General features: G+C 41.3%; 2 protein-coding genes across 2 annotated transcripts; both read right to left on the bottom strand.

Moving 5' to 3' along the window:
- Positions 1 to 908: 908 nt before the first annotated feature.
- snx25 (sorting nexin 25) lies at positions 909 to 15,808 on the bottom strand. The gene is made up of 22 exons (XM_072396233.1): positions 15,599 to 15,808; positions 14,612 to 15,337; positions 13,929 to 14,013; positions 11,098 to 11,314; positions 10,316 to 10,488; positions 7,727 to 7,913; positions 7,152 to 7,222; positions 6,273 to 6,463; positions 6,005 to 6,136; positions 5,560 to 5,709; positions 5,274 to 5,399; positions 5,000 to 5,164; positions 4,715 to 4,846; positions 4,088 to 4,228; positions 3,619 to 3,732; positions 3,298 to 3,375; positions 3,021 to 3,104; positions 2,817 to 2,934; positions 2,650 to 2,716; positions 1,999 to 2,180; positions 1,766 to 1,866; positions 909 to 1,683 (listed from the first exon to the last, which is right to left on the bottom strand). The coding sequence occupies exons 2-22, from the start codon at positions 14,960 to 14,962 to the stop codon at positions 1,618 to 1,620; spliced, it is 2,931 nt and encodes a 976-aa protein (XP_072252334.1). The 5' UTR covers positions 14,963 to 15,337; positions 15,599 to 15,808; the 3' UTR covers positions 909 to 1,617.
- Positions 15,809 to 17,995: 2,187 nt separating this feature from the next.
- On the bottom strand, positions 17,996 to 23,261 carry fgl1 (fibrinogen-like 1). The gene is made up of 7 exons (XM_072396494.1): positions 23,193 to 23,261; positions 20,956 to 21,124; positions 20,647 to 20,806; positions 20,225 to 20,313; positions 19,829 to 19,917; positions 18,281 to 18,468; positions 17,996 to 18,194 (listed from the first exon to the last, which is right to left on the bottom strand). The coding sequence occupies exons 1-7, from the start codon at positions 23,259 to 23,261 to the stop codon at positions 17,996 to 17,998; spliced, it is 963 nt and encodes a 320-aa protein (XP_072252595.1).
- Positions 23,262 to 27,297: the final 4,036 nt, after the last annotated feature.

The raw sequence follows: 27,297 nt of genomic DNA on the forward strand, positions 1-27,297 counted from the left end.
GTATATAAAGACATACATCTTTTACATTGTTTTTAGATGTTCATACCGAAATGGAAACTAGATAGTAAGACTAATTTGGCACCACTGCTGCATCACTTTCAGAGAATTCATAGAAAAACAAACCTGCTCCACAGCAGCACCTGCAGTACAGTTCTGACATATTCTAACACAGGACATCTGAGAGAGGTAGAACTTTAGCATTAAATAGTATTCCTATTGCAAGCCTTCAGAAAAAGTCATTTTCTTGCACATATTTCCTGTCAAAACTGTGAATAAAGACAGCTAGCAACAGAAATAAGTTTGATTTACCTCATGACAGCGTGTAAATATAACATAGTGTCTTGGTTTGTTGAATCAACCTTCTACTAAATTAGTTGCACTGAGTCAGTCAATAAAATGTTAATCTGGAAGTATTATTTAACAAGAACTTTAGTCAATACAGGTCACAAAACAAAGCTTAGAGGGATTAGGTAGTTTAATTCATAACTGAACAATTGATGAAATTTAGAAATATAACATGTGTAGGTCTTTGACTGTTGACTGGGAAATTAGGTTCTGTACAGACATCTGTTCCCCAAGTGGAACCGCTGGTTTTATTTTGGTGGCAAAGCGCCACACTTCCTGTTTTTCTTCTGACTGACTCTACTTTTGTCATGATATTGAGAGGGAAGGAAGCTGAGCACAGTCCTGCTCTCCTTTGGAAAACCGACCCACCTGTAGAGGAACACATGTTGCACTCATGTCCAATTAAAACCATTTTAAACAACCAGTTTTACTCTGTTGGTAGTTTTTTTGGGGGTGGAAAAATATTTAAATGTAGCCCAAAATACTGAAACTGTACGAATAGACGCGTTATTCTTTTGTTTAAGTTTAAAAAATAAATAAATAAATGCAAATGACACATCAGCTTCTGTTTGCGATTTATTGCTTTATAAACGCTCTAAACAATTGTTGGTAAAAATAAAATCTATCAATAATAATCATAAATAAAATCATCACAATGACTATACATGAAATTATATTGCACAATTATAAGCTTCAACGAGAATCACAGAACACAAAGTGTTGTTGCTCAGGTCGTGTGTAGGAATGTTTCTGGTCTGTGGGGAATGACACACGCACACACACACGCACACACACACGCACACACACGCACACACACACACTATCACTGATACACTTAATCGTACTCTTCCCCCCCCCCGTCATGATTTCCACTGGAACAAAAGTCCTGTTTTCATTTTTGCTCAGGCATAAATCTGGAACGTCGGTGTCAGTGGAATGAAAAACAAAAGTTAACAGATGTCAGAAACGTAATGTCAAAAATACAATTTGTTCTTCAGGGAATGTTGGCTCCCTTGTACAGTTGTGGTTAGTGACGTAAGACCCCAGGTGGTTCGTCCGTGTTCAGGTGTTGATCTGCACCCCCGCCCGGGGCTCTCAGCTCCGACCAGCACGGCTCTCGTCTGTCAGAAGCTTAACAGAAGGGCTCTCTCCTCGTCTTGCCCGGCAGTTTGCGATTGGTCAGCTACAGAAAAGCCAGAAAGATGAACGAGCGACGCCTCAGTTTCATCCGATGACTCTGTGTGTGTTTGGTGTGTGTGTGTGTGTGTGTGGTCAGATGCTGTCCACCTCTGCTCTGAGTTCAGGACACAGTTCCTTGAGTAACATTTCCATCAACACCTAACAAAGACAGCAAGACAACAGGTGAAATTAATGAAATCTGGTGACACGGCGCAGGTCCTGTTGGATGCGTTTTGCTTACATAGAGGAGATGTTTGTTGGCACTAGCTTCCTGCAGAGCATTGAAGATCTTGATGATTCCGTAACGGGCGTTCTGCTGGCCAACTAGATTTGCTAGTGCATCTGAATAAAAAGAAAAAACATTTCACATGGTTTTTGAAGCAGTACATGCGCTGCACATATCTGTGATATTTACCAAAATAAGGCACGAACACATAAAGATCAGGAGCAAGTTGCATTAGCATGTGTTGCTACCTGGGATATTGTCAAGTAGTTTCTGTTGAGCCCGCTCCTTGGTCTCGCTGCGTTCGGGATCAGTTCGGACCTTGGTATGTGGTGCCAACTTGCCGTTGGGCCAGAATGTGTCCTTGAACACGCTGATGTAACACACCAGCATCTGTTCACAGAAGATCCAGTTTACAGTGTCCCGGATCTGCCTAAAGTAAAGAAGGGCTCGTGTTAGAGCTGAGCTCAGCGAGATATGCGCAAAGTGTACTTTTTAACACGGCAGAACAAGTTCATAAGACACTCAGTCTTCAGATTTAGTGAAAGAAAGAAAAATATTGTGCTATGACAAATCACTGGCAAAAAGAATCTGATAACCAGCACCGACTGATCTGGACTGTACAAAACATTGTGGGGCCAAAATGGCTGGTGTGTGGCTTAGTGTTCATACGTTCTATGCAAGTTCTTATTGTTCAAATGAGGTTTCACAGCCACAGTGAATGAATGGGACTAAGTCAAAGGGGGAATCTTATTATCTTTAAGAGCATATTTTTTTGATTTGATAGCAGGCTTCCTTGTTCTGACTCTCAGATATCACACTGATCTCCCTCTCTTAAAAGAAGCCTGAGAGGAAGACAGAAGGACATTGAACATATAGATAATTAAAAGGCCAGAACTTACTTGTTGATAGTTCGTCCAAATGTCACCTGGACTAGTGCAATTAGAGTCTTCCTCACCCACTTAAACACTGAGCAGGGAGACAGGAAATGAGAGAAGAACAGTGGTCAGACTCGTCTAATTAAAAGCAGTTAAAAAAAAAATAGGATTTTTGTCAGTGGACTACTCACTTCCTCTGAGTTCAAAGATCTCTCCTATAAGCATGAAGCAGGGTTCAGCCAGAGCGTTTTTCCGCCCGTCCGCTTCGTCGCCGTAGTCCGACAGATCACTGTCATCGTCACCGTCCTCCTATAGGCGGAAACAGCAAGAAGCACAGGCACTGTAAATGAGGATGTTCAGCTTTCCAGAACAAAAAGCTTTGCAGGACTGTTTACCTCAGTGTGGGAGAAGAAATCTCCAGGTAACCTCTCCAGAAAGGAGGCCAGAGAGAAAGAGGATTTCTTCTGAATAGACATCACCTTTGAAGAAAAGAAACAATAAATCACATCTGGTGGTATTGAACAACCAGGAACTGTGGTGGGCAAGCTGGAATAGAGCAGAGAGGAGGACTGACATAAAGGTAAACTTTGTCTGAATAACAGATTTCAGGACATGGGGATATGCGCTGTAACACTGCCAGTTTGATCGACCCAAGGAAGGGATATAAGTTACCTTGAGGTGCTCTGGAGATGGGCTGAGGAACGCATAGAGTGCCTCCGACTGGCATAATCGCTCATCTGTCAGCAAACGCTACAACACACACACACAGACACACACACACAAAGCTGTGTCACCGTCAACAGCTGCAATTATAACCCAGACAGAGAGAATGGAAGCACACATTTTGGTATTCTCCTTCAGGGCTGGGATTTAAGATTGTGTGCAAATGTCAGACAACAAAAGGAAAACGAAGCCTGATGCACTTTTCAATATAAAGACATGGTTATATCCTGAGGATTTATTTTTTGTGGTTGGTATTAGCTTGTCGTGTACCTGGAGAAAGGCATTGAGCTGTGTTTTACTCTTGTCTAAGAACTTCTGGTCAATGGACTTGAAGGGAAGTTTACTCAGTGACGGCAACTGGAGCTTCTTCAGTGATGGGAAACACTGAGTGGGAGAAAAACACAGTTAAAAAGAAGACTTTTGCAGATAGTCTTGTTACTTTTGCAAACACCTTTAAGATTATACAGGAAGTCGACAAATAAAGTTTAAAAATAAAAATAAGAATAAATTTAAAAAAGGATGCAACAGAAATTCAGTACTAACTGACAGCAGGAATCTCTCCAAAGCTCACTGCCTTCATACTGAAAGTAAACATGGTCTCATATCTCTGCCTAATGAAGAGTGTTGTTCCACTGTAGACCTGTAGAGGGAGCCTCCTCATCACTGCCACACGGGAGGGAGATGCAAAGCTAAAAAGAAAGTACCGATCAAAGCACGTCGTGCTTTGATGTTGCGTTACCTCAGTGAGTTTGCGGTGCAATATCTGGAATTCAGTAAGCTTTCTCTGGACGCTCCAGCGACTGTTGGCCGTTTCCTCTCCTTCTACAAGGCTGACGCACACACTGTAACAAGCCACGGTCTCACCACCTTCTTCTGCAGCCTGAAACACACACATATTTGCTGTTAAATATGGCTCCGAGTGACTCTCCACTACAATAGCTGCATGTCGCCATGTGTTGCTGAACTTCATTTAGAGCTAATGCACATTATTTTGGGCCATGAGATTATCTCACTGTTTAATTAAGAGTCACATGACGGGGGTAGCGAGAATTACCTCGAGGTAACAATAAGCAACCAGCATGTTGCAGACTAATTAACCATCTAATTAAAAGGATGTATATGGCAAGTGTTAAAGTTATTTGGGTTGAAGCTGTATACAACATCCTCCTGCCATTTCTGTCGCTGCTCAGAATAGACTCTTGCTGTGCTTCTCTGCATCCAACCGTACTTCTGTGAATGATTTAAGTGACTGCAGCACTCATCTGTTTACAGAATAATTCTCCAAACATCACGCTGGTGTCAAAGCAGACCTAACAACAAAGCTATTTAGCCTCTAAGGTATATGATAAAAAGGAGATATCGGTACCTCTGCAGCTGTAATCGCAGCCCTCCAGTGGCCCAGGTTTTCACACCACCAGTCAGTCCTGGTGATGTGCTGCTCCAGTTCACTGTGCTCTCTTTCCATGGCTCCAATTTCTTCCTTTAACTTGCTCACGATCTACAAACACATACAAGAGACAGATTTTAAACCAGCATGCAAATCACAGTTCTGTGAACATTGATTTAACCTTCTAACAGTCTACTTCGTGTTGAATTTGTGTCTGTGCGTTTTCTGCCATCCTGAGGTGATCCGCGGCTTGTAATTTGTTACCTTTTTGTCCGGTTTGGGTGCGTTCTGGATGGAGCCCAAGGCCTGTCGCTTGTACTCCAGTTTGTCATAGAGTTGGCGGAGCTTGGTTGCAGCATAGCTGGCCTGCTCATTGATCCCTTTACTACCCTCATCGCACACCTCTTCTCCTGCATCCAGATCCTGGCACTGCACACAGATCGACACCCATCGATAATTATGGCGACAATAAACACATGTAAACAAACCAAAATAACTCATCCGAGTATGTCTCATTTCTGTGTATGTGCATGCTGACCCCTTCCCCCTTTTCCTCAGGGCTACACCGTGATTGGCTGTGGGGCTCGTCTCGTTTGATCAGCCTATCGTAGAGGTCAGAAACCAGGAAGGAGGGGTAGTAACGTTCTCGCATCGTCTCAGCCACCTGGAGGTTATTTGAGAGCAACAGAAATGCTTTACTATCACAGCAGAACTCATCAGAACTTACATGTGAGGGTGAAACTGTTAATCAGACTTTTGACAAAGAGAGCACAACGACCAGGTTTAGCCGTGGTGATAGTTGGTTGAAAGAAAGCTGCATCTACCTGCTCTTGTAGTCGTACAAAAACCTGAGTTCCTCTGTTCCCCACCAGACTCTGCTGGATCTCCTTGAGAAGGGACTTCTCCACCTGAATCTCTTTGCTCTCCACAAAGAACTTCTGGTAGATTTCGCCGACGATTTGGGGCACCTCATTCTGTCAAACACACATACGCAAACAAATTCCTTTTACTCGCACCCCTTCTCCTCTGCTTTTATGTGCAGCGTGACATAAAACACCAAAAAACATCATTTAGCTGGCAAAAATTAAAGTGAATTATTTAGAAGATTCAGACAATCTGCAGCTCCCTGTAGAACCATGAAAGGCTTGATAAAAGTGAACGTTGGCCTGACAGATGCCATTTCACAAGATGAAACATTTAATGAGCTGCTTCTAAAAGTAGAACTGTGAGCAGTGTTGGGATAAACCCTCTGGAATGCGTGCAGATTACCTTGTTGGCAGTTTTCAGCGTTTCCACCAGCTCCCAGAAGCTTATCAAAGCTCTCTTATCAACTCTTTCCATGTAAACTTTAAAATGCTCTCTGTAACCCGGATTACACAGAATGTCATCAAACTGGAGGATCTGAATGAGGAGAAAGAATAGCACAAACCTAAGTCATGTGTGCTGTAAACAGAATATTCAAGACTTTTTAAGTCATTTGACAGAAGAGTTTATTTCCAATGAAAGATCACACAAACCCCCATAAAATGAGTCTCACCCTCTGACTTTGCGGCTCATCGCCGTCATCAGCTCCTCCTTCCTCATTGTTCTCATAGTTTGGCCCACCGAGCAGGCGGATCCGTTTCTCACATTGTTTCTTTGCAACGGTCAGTTGATTGATATACCGTTTCATATCTCTGGCCCTCAGCAGGTCTGCCTTCATGGCCGCAGACTCTTTGCCTTTTCGCTCTAAGGGAGTGGAGGCAGAGTTAACGGAGCAAAGACTGACCCAGCTCTGCTCCCACAAAGCTGGGTCACTGTACAAGATTCAAACCCAAACAGAATGCGATACATCTGCTGCTGAAAGATAAATTGACTGAATTTAGTTCATCTTGACACATGTGAACGTCTGTTTAAATGTTTCTTTCTGGTCTATCAAAGTATTTCAGAGAACATTTACTGGAATTTACACAATGATTCCAGATCTCACAAGCTGGGCATCACAAAGCAAATGTGAAAATGGGATTCAGTGCAGGATCTCACAGGTCATTAACCATCTTTATAGAGCCTGAAATGGCTCGGAACACACTAACGGAGCATCCACAACACGCTGTGAAAACGGACAGTCCACTTCTTAATAATGACACTTTAGATCATTAACAGCCAATGTGGTTGTTTAGGAAAGTGTCCTGATGGTGTCTAGTCCACAAGTTCGGAAGCAGAAATAATGCATTTCCTTGTGGCTGAGGTGTTTGAGTCAGTTTAATTTATAAAGCGAAAATCTCAGTTAGATTCGAACAGAAAACCATCCAGATTAGTTGTACATTTTAAATTGAAACATTGCTTTGCTCCATTTTCCAATGTTTTTCAATAATTTTGCTTGGTGAAATTAAAACTTTCTGTTATGTCTTGTGACAAAATGCTGTGTTATTAGTACCTTTCTGCTTCTTGAGCTGAGGCAGGCTGCTGATGGTGGTGGCGTGAATGATTTCTACCACTATCTGATACCTATAAAGAGATGCGGGGGGGGGGGGGGGAAGATACATCAGCTGTCATGCCTGGTCTCAGAAGATCAATACAGGCTTTCTTGGATGAATAGAACAGAACACTACTGACGCGAATAAGATGTAAATACAATCTGACATTTCACAATGATAAAATATTCAAAGCAACATTAAAGTATCGAATATCACATCTGCATTAAAAAAAAAAGTTTTTTCCCAACAAATTCATTACAAATATCAGCAACAAGTCATTGCTAAGCCATCATTTGTCAGACTAATGAGACAATATTGCAGTATCAACTGTATCTGCCCCATTAGATCTGGTACGTGGCTGCAGAGACACTCTGTTCCCATGGCAACCCCTCCGGAGCAAAAATACTTCTGGTTAACATGCCTGTTTTCACGTATAGACACAGAGCACGGCGCATTAGGAAACTCTATAGGTACAGGAGCGTTTCAGTTTAATGGGGCCGTGTGGGAGTGTGTGTGGGTCCCGGCGCTGCCGTGCCTGAGTTGTTTGAGGAAATTGACATCAGAAGAAGTTGATATCAGTTTGATGAAGTCTTCATAAGAGGCAGCGTAGGTGTAGGCTTTTTTCTGCTGCTCAGCCTGCTGCTCCCTCTGCTCCAGCTGAGACAGCAGCATCCGGTTTATGGAGTCTGGATCGCTGAGCACCTCCACCAACGGCTTCAACACTGCAGCACACAAACACGCACACACACACACACACACACACACACACACACACACAAAGATGTCAAGGAATTTTAGTAACTGGTGGAAACTGAATGAACGGAATGAGTGGTTCAAAAAGAACATTTAAAGATAGCGCAGGGGGTGTGTTGTAATAAGATAATACCATAGGCACAGCGATCCTTATGTAAATTATTATTCCAGTGAAGCAGATTTGGTTACATTTTCTGTCTTGAAAGGGATACATCCATCTGGAATAATAAATTACATAAGCTCGAACAGAATATTAGCTCTATATCAAGAGAATGCACTTCTACTTCTATAAAGCACCACACAAACACTGTAAAAAAAGCCCCGTCACTTCACATATTACTTTTTATCTGGGAAAGACGGGTTTAATATATAATTCTGTAACAGTCAGACATTATTAATGACTTAACAGACAAAAGGTTTCTTGTGCAGAAGGAGAGGAGAAGCACAGCAGAGTGCGGAAGATAACTGCTTTTTATTTAAGTGTCGTACACATTCTATTTGGTCACAGTGGTTAATAGAAATGCAAAAGTCTGCAGGTCTTATGACATTAGCTGCAGAATGTCAGCGATAACTCTTTTCCAGCATCCATAGACGAGAGAACACGGTTACTTCAAGGGTTTCTCTGCTGTCTGACACGCTGTTTCGATTCCTCGTTAGATCAGTTGAGATCAAGGAGCGCATTCAATTTCAGACGTTTACGAGATGCTGCGTGGCTGCCGTCCAACAGCTTTTAGGATCAATCCGTCATCAGAATCAGGAGCACGCATCCACAGCTCAAAATAAGATGCATCTCGTATAATGCTGTGCTCTGTCACGTTACATAACTCAGGGAATCAATGTCTAACTCAACAGATCTGCGTGAAGATAGATCCGACCGGGCGCTCCTATGGAGCCACTGAGGTGCAGCTGAACAGATTAAAGGCTCTACAGCTCAACTAAATGTAGTTCAAAGTGAGGTTTATTGCTCCTAATGTGCCTAAAACTGTTGTACTTTGACAGCATTTTCTGTTGAAATATTCATTACATTCTTTTTTTTTTTTTTAAATAAAATCAACAGATTTCAGAAAGATAGTTTGAACACGAACATTTCAATTATTACCGAGTCAAGAGAATAATGTACAGATAATTCCAGCATTAAAGGGAAATCAACACGGAACCCCGCTAATATGACGTATAGACCTTAACACGAAAAGATATTGCTCCAAACACATTAAATATAAAATATTCCACATTTACCAAATGTTTCCCACAGACCCGCGGCTTTTGTCAACTGATGCTAAAGGCAAAGAGCTCACAGGTGCAGCTTATTCTAATGGAGGATTAAAGCCAAACACTGTGATATTACATCCCACGCAGTTTCGATGTAGCAGCTCTGCTTTCACAGCTGTGTGAAGCAATCAGCAGCTCGATCATGCACCTCAGCAGCATCACCAGCCCTCTGACCCGCGGTCCTGTGGTTGGCTGTAAGCCTAAAAGCAGCAACGCTGAAAACAACTGCGTCACAGATTCACTATTTAGACTTGAACTTAACAGTCTGATCAGTCTTTGCACCAACCAGTTAAATCAGTGCCCATTCCAGCTCACTACTATATGTTCACCTTGAATAGCTGATGACAGATGGCCCCTGCTAGCACTAAAGACAGCAGCTGAGCACACACACCACAGACCTTTCTACACTCCCTCCAACCTTCACCATCTCCTTCAGCTTGATGTACATTTCAAATAATGTCTGAAGTCTCGTCTGCACCACTTTCCCTGGGCTCGGGTTACACTGTAGCGTCACAGGAGTTGGTTCAGCTCCCAGATATTTCACATCACTGCTAACCATTGTGCATTGTGATGTAAAAAAAAAAAAAGAGAGAGAGAAAAACACTGGCTGATATCACTCTAAGACTATAAATCACAGACCTCTTTGGTCTTTTAAACATCTGATCGAATGATCCATACAAGTAATTTTAGACAAGGTTCCATTTAAGTGGAATTCATGATGAATGACAGAGAATAAAGTGGAGTCTAGCAGGTTGTTTACAACATCCTTTCTCCATTTCTGTTTTTTAAAGATACATTTCACTGTCCACATTTACATGCACTCAGTTTTCAAAGGCTCTTCTGTATGCTAATGATGCTCTTTATTTACTCGTTGCCATGGTGAGTCATAGTATTAGAGCGCCATTCAAGGTAGTTTTTTTACTTACTGGGGCACTTATCTCAGAGTGAACGTACTCAGAGTTATTACATTAAGGCAACACTCGGGGTTCCCGGTCTCAGGATTCATGAGCTCAGACCTCAGGGTTACGCTACACTCCATGTTGAACAGAAACCTGTGACCAAAACTGCACAGGATTAAAATGAAGATCTTACAAATCGGTACCTTTGGTAGTGATGACTTCTGTGAGGCAGCAGCGTAAAGTATGCGACTTGGCATCCTTCTGAGGCAGCAGACACAGCAGCAGTATTCTTGCTACACAGCGGAGGAAGCTCATCTCCAAGTCCGGACTGACCAAACAGGGATGGAGAGGAAACGGCTGGGCGACTTCCTCTGGTCTTGACGCACACGTGAAAAACACACAGTTTCAGAATGGGATACAAACACAAAGAGACGGAGCTCTTTCTTTCTCAATGCTACTCGCACTGATGTAGCTAACACTTTTCCTAAGTCACATCTCTGCTGCTGCAGCGTGACAGAACGACACATACTGCTGCTGCATTCCTCTTAAACTATTAAAGATGAGGGAGGCCACACACCCTGTAGTGATCGGAGACAATAAAACCAGACTGTGCATGAATCACCCCTCTGGCTGTCTGCTCCATTTATGCGCGTGTGTGTGTAGATAAAGTAAGCGAGGGTGTGGATATAAATGGTATTTACACTGCTCTGAATTGCAGTAATGTAACCCCATCTGTGAGCATGAAATTATGCAGCTAAATATGGTCACTGGTGGGCGGGGAGACCTTTTCAATAGCAAATCAAAATGGATCACAGTTTCAGATGAACAGCGAGTCACACGCCTGAACAAAGAAAGCTGTAGTCAGAAGCACCAACATAAAACCATTATTTACCGGATTGCACTTAAACATTAGGATTAATAGAGTGGGACACAAGTGCAAACGCAGCTTCCCCTGCTTCCAATCATCAACTGAGTGTTTGTGTACCTTGCAGACGCAGCCTTGAGGTCAGTGAAGTGTGTATGAAGAATACGGATGCTGTCATAACACGCAACGTTGACGAGGTCTATGTCAGCGAGCCTGGATCTCAGCTGCCCGATCATCTGCCACCAGTCCTCCAGCAGCATGGAGTACAACTGGCCCTCATCACGACTCAGAGGAGCGTACCAGGACAGGATGTAGTCTCTGTAGGCGTAGTCGAACACTGGGGAGAGACGGGCAGAATCGCATGACAATTATGGTTGAAATATAAACACTACACAGACAGGAAGTCACAGCAAAAAATGTTCTTATGACAAACACTTCTTTGCAATTATAATCTGAAATATCTTTCTCAAACTAGTTTGCTTTTAAAATGTTTAAAGATGTGATCGGTGCCGTCTGTCGGGCCGAATTCAGATTAACCTTTGTACACTATTAGTGCATGAGGTTTCATTTCCCCAAAGGCCATGTGCAGCGGGGGCGAGGTATAAAGGAGCAAGACATCAGTCCATCTCAGGGATGACTCATAAGAACAGACAACCGCTCACATTCACATGAGGTAACTACATACAGACTGTGGGAGGATGCCAGAGAACCTGAGAATGTGGAAACATGGAACAGGAAAAAAGCATCTTACAACATATAAAATATACAGGCTGCAACCAGAAGAGCATGAGAAAAAAAAAAAAATCTTAGGTTTCTTAACGGCACTATATATGAAGTAAAAAAGAAAATCCAGCAATGAAAGTTCACTTAACAACAGCACATGACTAAAATGCCATTCCTTTGAAGATGTGAATCAATTCACATCTTCAATTAAATTTGATCTGAGCTAAGGCTGTTCTCTCCCAGTGTCCACGTGATCAATTTGCATGCTGCAATTACACGGTGTAGAGGAAGTAATCAACAGAACGGCCAGCTGCAGCAGGAATATCTGCACTCTTATGCTCCATTAGTCATCCAGAAGGTCCGACCCTCCTCCCGCGCCTAAAGACAGCCGTGATAAGTTAACCGGCGCATCTACAGCCTGTAGGTGAGAACGATACGGTCCACAGACAGACCGGAATCCTTTGCAGTGTGAAGCCCATCAGTTGCCGTGACTCTGAACGTCATCAGTGGTTTGGAAAACAGATGAAGAACTGGCCAGATGGATGAAAAAGGCCAGTGCTCTGACAGGAGACAAAGGCCTGAACTGCATTAGTGGAAAAGATCCATTTATCCCTCGAAACAACATTTTCCTGGCACACGACCTCACATCTACAGTGAAAAGCAATTAGTGCAATCTGAACTAGAATCCCAAAAACAAGTTAAAAGTGATCTTGCATTTGCAGAAACAATGACGGCACATTACAAAAAAAGCACGTCCTCATTCTGAACCTGATGATGTCATCATACAGGACACTTGTGCCACATTACAGCCAAAGGAGCTTTTTAAAATCAGCCAGGAGCATGTGAATATACAATCCCTCTGGTGTGTAAGTGTCTGTATCACTCAGTGTAAATCCTGCAGCCATCTGCTACTTGGCAGCCACACATTCTGATCCAATGACTGAGCACGTTTGTGTGTGCGTTTTTTTTCGTGGTGACTGACAGAAACTGAGCTCCATCGGTCAGCAGTTTTACTGTTTCTTCTTTTTCACCCAACGGGCAGAATCCTCTCCTGACTAAAGGTCTTCTAAAGAGCTGCGACAGTCAGGAAACTGAAGAACACAGTGCTGCACTAAAGTCTTGAGTCACCCTCACATTTGTTTATAGAATGCCATGAAAAAGGTGCTGTGATTTCTTTAAACGTGTTCAAACATAAAAGGGAAATACGGTACGTACGGCGAAAACATTCGGACAAGTGTGAAAGTCAGTATTTGGTCTGAGCTCCTTTATTCTTCAACACAGCCTGAACCCTCTCATACGAGCTTTCTGTCATTTCTCTAAGTAGATGCAATTTAAAATGGGTTCTGTGCCGAGTCGTACATGTAGACTCAACACTGGTTCATCCCTTTTTTATGGGCAAATGATTCATATGTCAGTGTTAGATAGCTTCACACACACACGCACACACAAAGAAGTCATCCCTCTGAAAATGTTCAGGTACAAAGGCTGGATTAAAAAAAAAAAAAGCCACCAATGTCCAAAGGAAAACTTTGAAAGACCTTCAGTGAGCCTGGAGGACGACTGCTCGGGACCATTTTTTGCTCAAGATCACAAGAAAGTCTGTCTCCTTTCATGCAGAGCAAAAAAAAATTTAAAAAAGAGGGGTGGTTCAACACTTGCACAGTACTGTATTCACATTTGACATTACAAAGCACATAAAACATATATTTTATTAGTTATTAGTTTAAACATATTAGTTATATATGAAGGCAGAATCCACTAAAGGAATATCGAGACATATACTTTTTATATTTAAAGTTTAGATTAGATGGAACATAAGGGGTAGACTCAGATTAATGTTTGGCCATAAACTCAACCCTAACTGCTCAGAAAACTTAATGCTAAAAAAATGTTCATGTCACATCTTATCTACCGATTATCTATTATTATTTGAACAGCAAATGTAAAGCTTTTGGATCCTTCCTGAATTGCTTATGCATTTTCCGCCAAGTGCTGGAAAAAGAGATGCTTCAGAAATGTCAGGAAACCAAAGAGATATAAATCTTATAGTATCTATTTCATGTTTCTATATCTAGATCAATGTTTAACAGCAAACTTTCACCCAATAATAAGAAAACCTAGGGGTAGGGTTACTGAAATCACTTGCATGTAACCAGTTCTTAATGCGTTCACATTCACGTGACAATGACATGTCATACAACACCTCTGGAGCAAAGATGATTCATTACCTTCCTTCAGGGCTTTGTCCACATTGTGTGACACCACCACTCTTCTGCTCTGGCTCGTCTCTTGAGCTGGCACCAAAAAACGACCCTGAGACACCACAAAAGCATGAGGTCACTTCACTGTCACCATCTCAAAACCGCAGAATTAGGAAACTGTGAGCAACAGGAAGTGCAAGTCTGAATACGGTGCATCTAATGAGCCCCAAAAAATCCTGACAAATGAGGCAGACCGAATTTGTCAAGGTTTGTGCCACATGTCAACCAGACAACAACGTCAACATCGATAAGTCATCAGCACAAACAAGGCAGCAGAAAGAAGAATAAATCACCATTTAATGGTTGCGTGTGCTTTTAATGCATGTTACACGAGTCTAAATTCAGAGGCATGGCTCTGCCTCATATATTATATAACAGGAAAGAGGATGCAAGGGCAGCCACAGGGGGATAACTGTGGTTGTGTGAGAGGACAACAACAAGAATGCAAAAATGAAAAAAAATAACGAGCTATTCGTGTTACAAAAAGCCTTCAGCTATCAGAAGAAGTTTTCTATCGATTCATTCAAGTCGTGAAGGAGAATGCTTTCTATGCTGATTGGTATATCAGGGAGAGTCTATAAAAATGTGTGTTACCACTGGTGCGTGTCAGCAGCGAGTAAGAAAAAGAAAAAAAAATGCAGGCATCTTACCATGAGCTTGTTAAAGAAGTCCCCCCGTGCGGCTGACTGCCTTCTGCTTCTGTCAAAGCAGCTGACTTTGAGGGGGCTTTTCCTGACTAGCAGAACAAAGCTCCCGGCCAGAAAACACAGCAGAGCGAATGATACATAGATGAACAGCTTCAGGAAGAAAGAGGTGAGAGTCAGGCCTCCCCAGGACAGCTGAAACACAACTGCTGCCACCACTCCCAGGCAGAAAGCTGGGACAAACCGGAAAGAGGAGCCGTTTGTAGAGGTCGGGGTGGCAGACATGGACCCCTCTTCTCCTCCTGTACTGCTACTCCCTCCAGCCTGTGGTGTAGTCGTAGTCGAGGGGGTGGGCATGCTGCGACCCAACCATCCATATATGTGTCACTGCTTGCGGGGCTGCAACTTTGGTCCACTCGTCTATATGCCAGGTCCCTGCGGTAGGTATACTGTGCACGCTCGCGTATACCCTGGACTACAGCTCTGTCTCCAAGAGGAGGCATCCCCGCCGCTCTGACATCTCCACATCGACCCCAGCCGCTATGTTTTCCACGCTCCTAGCGTCGGCCCGTCCGGCAGCAACAGGCACGGAGCTCCGCGAGCTTAGTCATCCACAACACGATGCTCCAAACAAGAGACTTAACTGCTTTGTCTTAGAATTGGCGGCAGTCGCACGAAGAGGAAACTGAGAGAGCCGGGTGAAGGGATGGCTGGTGCGACAACCGCCGTCACCTTGGAGACAAATAGGTGGAAGAGTAGCTTAGTGACTGTTGCTAACCAATTGGGCTAGCAGGAAGCTAACCTAAAGAGTCTATAAGTTCACATGAACTCCTCTATAACACAAACAAAAATGAGTAAGATACAACATACCAAGACACACAATTTCAAACAGTTGTTTGGTTGGCTGCCAAGCAGAATGACGGCAGGTAGCTAACCACGGTAGCTTGCTCGCAAAGTAACCAATTCAACATCAGCTAATGTTAGCTTACTTACCTTTCGTTAAAAAAGGTGTCCGACTACAAGGCTACATTCTCGCTTTTCTTTTGATGAAATTTGTACCAGAGGCCTTATAACTAAGAAGCAATTTTGTCATACACGCAGCCGCAGAACACGTACGAAACGAAATCACCAATACATCAAAACAAGCTACTGTTATTTTCCTTGGGCTTTGGCTCACAGACAATCTCTCTGAACGAGACGGGGTGTCAGCCAATCAGCGTTGGTGTTAACTGTTGACGTTTCACCGGTTTTATTTCTTAGAACAGTTTGCGCGGGCGGGGTTATAGACAACCAAGTTATGGACATACTGGGAGAAGCACCGCCCTGCATGACAGTTACTGATATAAATTAATGAAGCGCATCAACAGATAAAGGCTCGTGCCTGATTTTCTGTGACGACAGATTTTTCTTTCAGACAGGCTTTTACAAAGGCGTCATTCAGTGATAATTCAAATTAGGATTTTTATTGCAGATAATGACCAAACATATCCACCAGATGCTATCAGATAATTTACGTTTTTTTATTTCGAATATCTCTCTAAAGAAACCAAAGGTTTTTTGTTTGTTTGTTTTAACAACGGGGTTGTCGCTGGCAAATTTTTGAGCACTTACAAATTCAGAACGGATAAGCACATATAATTTAAATAAGAGGGTGGTTTTGGTCGTTTTTAATTGCAGGCATTCATACTGCAACAACAATGACTTCTTCATATTCTTCATCTGATTATGACAGAGTTTCATAGATACATTGCTGCCAGCCATGTGGCGTTAACAGTCACTTCATCCTGATCGAGAGGATGCACAGGATGTGTTCTGTGTCACCACTCTATTAAATCAAAAACACTTTTTTTTTTAACAACACAGTAAATGTTCTCCACTTCTTCCAGAAATAGTTCCTGTCCACAAATTCAGAAACTGTGAAACATGGAGCAAATGAATTGGTTAGCAAAAGCAAAAGCCCTATCTTTCTAAAAAGCTTGTTAGAATTGTCCAAACTTACTGTATTTCCATTCATGTTTAGGCACGATTCAATCAATCATAGCCCACATTTCCTGCTTTTCTGGCAATATATTAAATCTGTCTCAAGTTGGACAATTTGTTTGGTATCTTGAGTTTTTAAATGCAATCTGGTCTGAGGGAAGTAGTTAGACCAAGAGCAGGTCATAGATCTCAATGGAGCAAGCCCAGAAATTAAAACTCACCGTGCCCCTGTGACCGGACTATGAATAATAGGAAGATAAATTAATGGATGGAGTTTTTAAATGTGCTCATAAAGGCTAAATATACAGCAAATACAGCAATTTTGTTGGAATGACCCACTTGACATTTCACCATGATGGCAAAATGTTTTGACTAATTTGTAAAGACTAATCAAAGACAACACATTTAATTACTTAAAGAACTTACTCTTTAAGTTGATTCACTTAAAGAATGAACCAGCAATAAAGCAGCACGTGGCTAATGTTAGTGGTTAGAACAGAATTACTGAATAATTCAAGGAACAGGAAGTGTTAACTCATTTTATTTATCAGTGAAATGGAGCTGTCTGAGTATATGTTCACAAGCATGTATATGAGAGGCAAAGTACAGAGTACAAAGGAATGTTTGCTGCTCAGGAAACCTCCTTCCACTTTTAAGAAATAAGTCTGTTTCGGTGTGTCACCCTTTCTTTCAGTGAATGCAGAAAATGATGGTCATCTACGGGCAATTTGAGGTAATCTTTATAATACTGAGGTGAATTCCCATGACTGATCTCAGCTCACTCGATGCCAGTGGAGTTTTTGGATTAAGACTGCTGCTCTTAACATATTTTACGGTTAAAAACACTTTTGTGTCAGCCAGCCACTGGGACGCGATGATGGCTCCTTTCACTGCCTTAGCTCCAATGTTTCTGCCTGTGTCTGGCGCACACACTGACACCAGATTTCCCTTTTCTCCTGCCAAACAGACAGCTATGTGTTTGCGCCACTTCCTCTTACAACGTGCATGTCTCAAAAACAGCCAAAATACTCCACAAGTCCTGATTCTTTATTTATTTCTATTGCTCCTTTATATAAGCAATAGTCATGCTTTTTTTCAATCTACTTGTAATGGTAATGTTGACACTTTCATTTGTAACCACTTCAAAAGTCTGCTCGATTGAATATTTGGTTCATCTTGGCTTTATTTTATCAGCTTAGCTGCTACTTTGCTCCCACCAAACACAGCCTGATAACATGTTATCAGGAGTATGTCACTGGGGCTGATTAGTGCACAGCGAGCAAACAAGTCATAGTGGAATTTAAGAGGATTACAGTTTTTGAGCTCTGTTTGTGGGTGTTTTTGCATATATTAGACAAAGAATCACCCAGATGTCGAGTTGTTTTATGTCCAAATCAAAGAGGGTTTGATCTAGGAAGGTGGACTGCGAGGAATAGCATTGGGGTCGTCAATGGGATCCATTTTAAATTCAGTAGGTCTCAGTTTCATGATGCTGGTCTTCAGTGAATACCACCACCCTTTCCACGTGTACCAAACCACACCATCGTCTGTTGAAGCGCTGTAGTGCCCACTGGGATAGTACATGCCATTGAGATGGGCCGCATGACACCTAGAGAGTTTACAGGAAGCAATCTTTAGTTGTTTATTGCTGTATTTATATATTTGCATCTATCTTTCTGATGGTGAAACCCATACTTGTTGAACCACCAGCCTCCTTTGTCTTCTTGGGCACAGTTTCCTTTATAGTTGTCGTTATCCTGGTCATAGGTGCTGAATCTCATGCCCTGATGACTGGCCCACTCCGATACACCAACTTGATGGCCTCCAGACAAAGCGTCTCCAGCTGTACCTACGTAGGCCCCAAAGGTAAGTCTGTAGTGATCCTGCAGAGAATTGCAACAAGAGCAGCAGGTATAATCTTACAAGTTTAAGCTATAAATGAAGTTCAAGGAGGCCAGCAGACCCGCCATGCAGCTCTTCGTCACGCACAGCATGTAGTTTTTACACTTAGAGTCATGCAGGGAAAAAAAAAGTAGACCGCCCTCAAATTCTGAGGTTTTACATATGAAGACATGACCAAAATCATCTGGTCCTTATTAAGTCCTAAAATGAGGTTAATGAAGTATCGGACGAAGAATGCATGACAAATTACACTGTGTCATTATCTATTTAACAAAATTAAGCCCAAATGCAGAAGTAGTGTTCGAAAAACTAATTTCACCCTAAGATTCAGTAGCTTGTAGGACCAAAATTAGCAGTGATTTCTTGGAAGCAATCATTTTCTGTATGATGCTATCAGCCTTTCATATTGTTGTGGAGAAATTTTTGGCTTTTCTGAACAACTCTGCCTCCCTTCATTGAGGCTTGCAGACATTTGTTGATGCACAGCTCTCTTAAGGTCCCACCCATCATTTCAGCCAGAATTAGGTCTGGACTTTGACTGGGTCATTGCAACACCTTGATTCTTTTCTTTTTCAGATAGTCTATTGTAGATCTGCTGCTGTGTTTGGGATCATTGTCCTGTTGATGACCCAGTTTCAGCCAAGCTTTAGCTGTCAGACAGATGGCCTCACATGTGACTCTAGAATACTTTGGTATACAGAGGAGTTCATGGTGGACTCAATGACTGCAAGGTGTCCAGGTCCAAATCCTCATTCCTCCACTTGGTATGAGGTGTTTGTGCTAATATGCTGCGTTTGGTTTTCATTAAAAATGGCGCTGGGCACTGTGGCCAAACATCTCCACTTTGGTCTGGTCTGTCCAAAGGACATTGTTCCAGAAGTCTTGCGTTTTGTTCAGATGCAACTTTGCAAACCTGAGCTGTGCTGCCATGTTCTTTTTAAAGAGAAGAGGCTTTCTCTTGGCAGCCTTGCTTGTTTAGTTTAACTCTAACTGCTCTGTCATAAACTTTAACATTTATTGTGATAACACACACCTGAATGCTTGAGACCAGCAAATCATCAAAACTTCTGCTTTTATAGCGGTGTCCACACTCACTCATATAATAAAGTGTATCTAATTTGCAGCACCAGGCTGTAACTTACCATCTGAATTCTGAGTTGTTTTTATTATTATTATATTATTTTAATTTAGATTTTTATGTAAATCACAAAAACACACGCAAGGTTTTTCACGATCCTTCATTGTGAAATCGGAATATTTTTACCCCTAAAAAATCTACCCCAGTCTACTGTTATATCTAAGCCTTTCTTTGAATTTGACATTTTTTCTTGGCATTATCACCTTTTCATCCGTTACTTTGAAGTTCTTGTACTCTGCGTAGCGCTGGTTACCATCAAAATCTTCCAAGTAGATCCTGAGGGAATAATTCCCTGCAACAGAAAGATTAACAACAAAAAAAGATTCGGTCTATGTCAACACCCCAACATGCAACACCAGTTCTGTTAAGCAGTAATGATCTTTTTTTCCGCCACCTGGGGGCAGCACAGCAACCTGTAATCAAATGCAGATGTTTTTTTTCACACAAAGAACATCTAGATTTTTTTGGTTTCTTGGTCTCCTATTTGATCTGAAATAAATGTCTGGTTCTTTCTCTGCTACACATGTCCCACTTCATAATATCAGAATATCAATTAGTAAAGCTGTAGATTAAATTAGATGAAAAATAGCGATGATGACCTTGTGCCGTGATATAATGCAAGTTGTCGTTTCCAAGCCAAAATTCTGCATTCACTTCTCCAAAACCATCCTTATACTCTGCCCATGACCTGATAGATAGATAGATAGATAGATAGATAGATAGATAGATAGATAGATAGATAGATAGATAGATAGATAGATAGATAGATAGATAGATAGATAGATAGATAGATAGATAGATAGATAGATAGATAGATAGATAGATAGATAGATAGATAGATAGATAGATAGATAGATAGATAGATAGATAGATAGATAGATAGATAGATAGATAGATAGATAGACATTGTTGTTGATAGAATAAAATTGAAAAATGCTTTATTCATCCCCCAGAGGGGGAAATTCAAAAATGCTTGATGATGACTGAATTCTTTTACACTTATCGTGTGTTTAGGACACACCTGTTAAATGTCTCTGTTCCATTGAAGCGTCTCTGTATGACAGTCCAACCGCCGCCATCAGTCATATCACAGTAGACTTTGACCGGAGAGGGGCTGCCACTGGGTTTGATTTTGTACAGACCACTGGATTTGGAGCCTGAACTGAAAAGGTTTGAGCAGTCTGACACACACGGGAAACAGGTTATAGACCAAATAAACAAAGTCTGTATGGATTTGCTTTCTGTTTGTGGAACAAGTAGACACATAGTAAGATAAATTAAGTTTGGTTTTCAAATGTTTTCTACCAGTCCTGAGGCCTGTGGTCCTGACCTGTGTGCTGCGTGTCCTGGATCTGGTCGACTTCAGCTTTGTTCATGCTGCCAGGTTGGTTCAACAGCTGTAATCTGCGTAGGAGGAGCTCTTGTTTCTGAAGTTGGCCCCTCAGATGGCTCTCCTGTTTCCGCAGACGAGCTGCCTCCTCATCGCAACTGTCTGACGCCTACACACACATATGCACACACATATGCACACACACGTTTAGTTGTTTGTGATAATCTTTACTCATTTAGTCCCTTTCTGAAAATATGCCAGAAGTGAAACATCCTGTAAACAAAAAAATAAACACACCTCTGTGCAAGATCACTGAGATGTCAAATTGTTTAATCGGCATTCTCTTTCCATATTTAGGCTAACATGTTTATTATTTTTTCTTTACTGGGTGTTTGATGAACAGAGTAGAGTGAGAGTATCGCCTCTGAGTGCTTTGAGCAGTCATAAAGTGACTCTAGATCTTAAAGTGCTGATTTTCAGTTACAATTTCTGACACATTCAGTCGTATGAGAAAAGAGACAGAAAAATATGTGAACTTGAAAAGCTTTTGAGGGAATTCGGCTGTCTTAGTATACACCTCTATTTCACTTTTTTACAAAAAGATGCAACTTGATGAGCATGTACAAAGCGCCGAGGCCAATTTGAGTCCAGTTGAGCGTATACATGCAGGGGTAACTCTAGCTACAACTGCATTATCTGGTTGTGGAAGTCTGGTTTGGTGAAGCTTGGTTTTGTAAAATTTTGGACAGACTAATGTATTTACAAGCATCTTAAACGTTCGGCTTTGGTTGAACTAACTTTTTTTTTAAGTGCCATCAAAAGATGCAGAGTGGCACCTAGTGGCATAGCTAAGAATCTAACTAAGTCCGCTTCAGCAAGTAGCTGCTGCTCAGACGAGCCCACTGTTTCCAGATGAGGAAACAAACTTTACTAAGCTTAACTAACAAAAGATTAAATCAGTAAATGTAAAAAAAAATTTAATAGCTTCCATAGCCGCTATCCACAAGAAGAACAGGTTCTTGAATAACGTTATCCTTATGTCACAAAAAAACTAAACTTTACATGTGAACATTATAGATGTTACACAATATTTTAGTTGGCAGTGGGTAGAGTCAGGTATACTTGGTCTAATTTCCTTGGAAAATAAAAAAAAATATTTTCCAAGAAATAAAAACAGCTAATGCCTTCAATTCTACCTCCTCTTCCTCATTCACTGAGAGGGGATCTGTTAATGTGCCCATCTGATCCTGCCCACATCGCCACCCACCAGTTGCTGCCATGTTTTGACATGTGTTGTTTAGACTAAACGACTAACATATGAAACATTTTTCTGATACATACAGCTGCACTGTTGCGATGTGTGAGATGTTTCTGTGCACAGGAATTCTCTGTGGGCAAGAAAATCCCAATAACATGCTGTGGACATTAGCGTTAGCATGCTTCATTAGCCCCATAGCTGCTGGCTTGAGATAGTGCTGCATGTTGGTCTATTTTGCCTGATGTAGTGAACCAACTGTACACTACTTTAAGCATATCAAATGACAACTTAGCATCGCACCGTATAGTAGATGAAAGTTACATGTGATTTTCATGTTTAGACAGATTTAACCTTAGAATTGAATGATAAATGTTTTTTTCACCACATTACTGTATGTGTCAGTTGGGTTTTGTTCCGTCGGACAAGTAAGACAGCAGTAAAAAAATGTAAATGTTAACCGTATTACAATACAAAATTCTAATGATGCCCAACTACATGATGATGATTAGGTTCATGGGTGTGAGAATGATCATTTTCAACCAAATTCTTGGCAACAGAGCAGAAAAGCATATAAAAACTTCTGTCTCCTTTTTTAGGTATGTCTTAACAGAACTTGGTCTTCGGTGTAGGGAAACACACATTCCTGGTGTTGCTGGAAAAGAGTGTTTATTTCAATACTAACTGTGCAATGGACATTTAATAGTGTGAAAAATGTCACATTATGTTGAAACTAAACCTCCAACCTGACAAAACTCTACAGCTATACCTGTCAGCTACATCGTTCTAGAAACTAAATGCAATAGCGTGCTAGAACATAAAAGCTGTGCATAAGGACATGGAAAATTAAAATACTCAAAGACTTAAAAATATAAAATCACATTTGAACAGGTTAAAAGAAAAATACACCAAAATGTAAGTAAGACCATGAGCCTGCCTGGAAAATCGATTGCAAAGTAGCTTGTCGGAGCCATATACTTACATACAGAAACCGGGTGCAAGCTGTGATGAATATCAGTCCTGTGATCAATGGCATGATAGGGCCTCTCATCGTCTCCTTGTTTGGATATTACCACCCTAAAAGGCAAGAAGTCAAGAAAGATGTAGACTTGCTCTTTTCGGATTTTATTTTTCTCTCTCTGATTTTTTTTCCCCAGAAGCGTGGGTACACAGTATCTTCTTCACGTCTGGGACAAAACAAAGCCAGAGCAACAGAGAAAGAATACCTGATGAAATGCCTGATTCTCCACAGCCATAAAACACAGCAAATGTTCAGGGAGTGTTCAGAACGCATGCATACCTGCCAAAACCGGTCACACTTCCAGGAAAACGTCTGCTGATCTTGGTAACAACATGAAATAGTGAAGCTTTACTTCAGCATTTGAATAGTTGTCAGGTGAACAAACATATTATTTTGATCAAGGGATGCAGTGCTTGAAGGGCGTAGCTGAATAGCTCAGTGCTATCTGTCCTTCTGCTTTTTCTCTCTTTCTCTCACTACTACTCTGTTCTCAAACTGCTCTCATTTTAGCATTTCCTAGTTCTGCATGTCCTCTTGTCTATCCACTCTTTGTCAGTGTCATTAAAAGACTCAAGTGGTTGTTTTTGTTGATTAGCAGCATTGTGCCATTTCAAATAAATGCTGCGTGTGGCTAAATGCCACAGAAGGTCACCTTTTGCAGAAGGGAGAACAGTAGGAGAAACGTACTCATTTCAGCCAGAAGAATGGAGAGCTTGTCTTTGGAGAAAGGTTAGAAAGCATCCTAACAGGTGTTTTGTGAAACAGTTTAAAGTAGGCATATGAAAACAGATGTTAGGGAGGCTGGCCGCCCCCTCAAAAGCCCAGTCTGCTCTGACTACATATGGAATGGTAAATGGACTTGTACTTGTATAGCGCTTTTCTAGTAAAACTTTACGTCCTGCAGTCAGAGTTTAAGGAGTTTGTTTTTGGATTCTTTTTCTACTATGAGTTTATTTCCCCTCTTCTGGAGGAATTTCCAGGTGAGTCTCTTGTGGTTTTGATAAATGAGAACCTTGAAAATACTCCCAGATGTAGCCAATGTTAAGTTTTCTTTGTTTTCTGCTTGTTTTTATTAGTCATTTCCTGATTAAAATGATCTTGTTTACTATTTAGTCTGCATGAACTGACTGACAAGACTTTGAATCATTGCTATTGAGTAACTATCCTAATTTAGCTGCATGTCAAATAACTTAAAGCTATTTATTGAGAGTAAAAAGTCTCCCAAAGTCAGAGATTTAGAGACATTTTTGCCTTTATAACATAAAAGAATCTCATTTCACTTTGGAATCTGCTTTCCTTCTCAGCGTCCCACTGTGGCATCTGACAGTATGTCAGTATTTAATCTGTTTATCAATTGGTTTTTAAAATTGGCAGCACAGAACAGTATTTTTTTGTGAGCAGCTATAGGAAAACTGTAGCTGAACTCATGAATAATATGACACACATTCTCACCACCCACAAAAACTATTCCCATATGACTTTGTTCAAAGAGCATCTGAAATTTCAAATATTTATATTGAAATAATGTGTGCAAGACTAAAACTTGTGTGAGACAGTCTGTCATTGAGAAAAGTTTATGTTCTCCGAGCAGATCGTTTGTCAAAGTGCATTCAGTCATGGTAAATGGACTTGTACTTGTGTAGCGCTTTTCTAGTCTAGCTGACCACTCAAAGCGCTTCACTACATGCCGCATTCACCCCACTCACACACATTCATACAGCACGTCTTAGGATATAACTACGTGCTTTCTAAGCATTCACACACATTCATACCCCCAATGATACACTGGGGGAGCAACGTGGGGTTCAGTGTCTTGCCCAAGGACGCTTCGACATGTAGCCCGGGGAAGCCAGAGTCGAACCACTGACCTTCCGATTGGTGGGCGACTGCTCTTCCTCCGCCCCATTGGATGGAACATTCCACATATCTTTCGTTTTTTTAATAAAGGTAAAACTGGCATAATCTTTTCCTTTTTCTGTTTAAGTGACACCAGAATCAAATGCAGATGAATCACAACCGCTCTAAACAGGGTTCAAACAGACTCAGATTACGTGGGGCACAGTATGATGTGTGCATGTGGGGGTCACAGTGACATCCTGAACTATGAACAAACCAACATCATTTTTTTGTGTCAAATGGATTTTATTAGCGGTAAATGACTGGAGTGCAAAGATCCAACAGCTGAGGTAGTCTGAATCATAGACAAAAAACAAACCGAGACGATAAAAAAAGCAGTTTAAATCGTTTACACTCTGATCTTCTATCCCGGGGATAACTACAACATTTAAATATTTCACATCTGAATGGTAGAAGCTCAGACCGCCTGCTGTTTTTCCCCATTTTATTGGGGTTGTGTGCACTAATGTACAAAATGATCTATGAAAACCTGAGTCCACTGATGCAGTCAGGTCTCAGTAATCCAACTCAGTGAGCTAACACCAGAATATATTTCGTCATTCCTTTCACTCTGTATATTATCAGTGTTTGCACACCATCCTCTTGTGAACTGATGGCGCGTCCTCTGCTGAGGTGTCTTCTCTGATTTTTGATCCTACACACACACACACACACACACACACATACAGAAATCTGTTTTAATTGTCTGCACAATTACAGTTATGGACTATTACAACAACCGCTGCTGTGCTGCACAATTACAAATATTAATCTGAGAATAAGACGTTACCTCTGACTGCTGCTGATTCCCTCAGCGGTGAGCTTTCTGGATCATCTGCTTGATCATCATCAGACTTCTTGTAGTAGTACGGTTGATTAGGTGGCCCAAACCTCTACAGGCAAACATGCCACATGGTTACATTTCATCATGGCTGCCTGTCCTACTTGTCCGGAACACAAAGCCATACTCACACACAGTACGATGCAAAAGTCTTGGGTCACCCCTCATTTCTTTATGTTTTGCTTCCAAACAGACAGATTTTCTTCTAATCCTTTAAAGTGGTCTTGAGCAGTAGTTTTCTGAAGAATTTGCAAAGGTTTTCCTTGAACGCTGGCTGCTTTTTAACTCATTTAAAACCTTGCACCTGACCATTTTCAGAGGAATGTCTGTTTTATTTTATTTTTTTTCAGCCACCTAACACTGGCCTCTGATTCATTCAAGCATTAAAAAAGGCACCTAACTCAAGTGATGAATCAGAGTTGTGTCTATACATAACAACAACTAGCACAGAGCCTGTATCTTTCAACACTTTGTTGTCACAAAGATGCATCATTTGTTCCCATTTCTTTACTTGTATTTATGAAATATGTCACAGATGACACAGTTTGACAGACGTTAAATAGTATTTTTTTCATCAACAAGCTGATTCCGAAGAGCTAGAAGCTGAAAACTTGGTATGTCTCAGCATAGTGTGCAATGTGTTAAAAGATTTGAAGAAACTGGATAAGTGAAGGACAAAAGAAGAGGTAGTCAGTTTAAAAAGTTATCTACAGCAGATGAGTACTATCGAAAAGATTCCTTAAGAAATAGAAAAAAATCCAGCAAAGACCTGACACAGGACCTGAGAGATGCATCTGGACCTTCAGCGGATCCATCTACTGTTTGCTGAAGCCTCATCAGAAATGGTCTCCATGGAAGGGTGGCTGTCAAGAAGCCATTATTGAGGAAGGGAAACAGGGAGAAAAGGCTGAGCTATGCCAAATGACACGAGAAGTGGACTGAAAATCAGTGGCAACAGATCTTATGGTCTTATACAGAACAAAAGGCAGCCAACATCCAAAGAAGAGCTTTGGGATGTCCTTCAAGAAGCCTGGAGAACTACTTAAAGAAATGACAGGAAGCTTTTCTAAGAGGGTTCAGACTGTGTTGAAGAATAAAGGAGCTCAGACCAAAAACTGACGTTAAAGCTCATTAGAATTGTACAAACTCTGCTTTTTTCCTTATATACTGTATTTCCATTTATTTTTGCATTTTTCAACAAATCACTGCACCTACGTCATGTTTTCCTCACAGTACATATAAAAAATTAGGGGTGTCTCAACACTTTGCCGTCAGTTAGCATAATGTACCTTGTCAGGCCACATGAAGCTTATGAAGAGAATGATAGGA

This window comes from Leuresthes tenuis, unplaced genomic scaffold (genome assembly GCF_036924035.1).
Source record: "Leuresthes tenuis unplaced genomic scaffold, fLeuTen1.0.hap1 SCAF_11, whole genome shotgun sequence".
Taxonomy (NCBI): Eukaryota; Metazoa; Chordata; class Actinopteri; order Atheriniformes; family Atherinopsidae; genus Leuresthes; species Leuresthes tenuis.

Excerpts from the sequence above, each read along its gene's own strand:
- snx25 (XM_072396233.1), bottom strand. The coding sequence starts at position 14,962 with ATGCCCACCCCCTCGACTACGACTACACCACAGGCTGGAGGGAGTAGC. Across the intron at positions 10,489-11,097 it reads CTCAAGGCTGCGTCTGCAAG|ACCAGAGGAAGTCGCCCAGC; the intron begins GTACACAAACAC and ends GTGTGCGTCAAG. Across the intron at positions 6,464-7,151 it reads TCAGCTCAAGAAGCAGAAAG|AGCGAAAAGGCAAAGAGTCT; the intron begins GTACTAATAACA and ends CCACTCCCTTAG.
- fgl1 (XM_072396494.1), bottom strand. The coding sequence starts at position 23,261 with ATGAGAGGCCCTATCATGCCATTGATCACAGGACTGATATTCATCACA. Across the intron at positions 19,918-20,224 it reads GCATTATATCACGGCACAAG|GGAATTATTCCCTCAGGATC; the intron begins GTCATCATCGCT and ends TTTCTGTTGCAG. Across the intron at positions 18,469-19,828 it reads TCAAAGTAACGGATGAAAAG|GATCACTACAGACTTACCTT; the intron begins GTGATAATGCCA and ends AATTCTCTGCAG.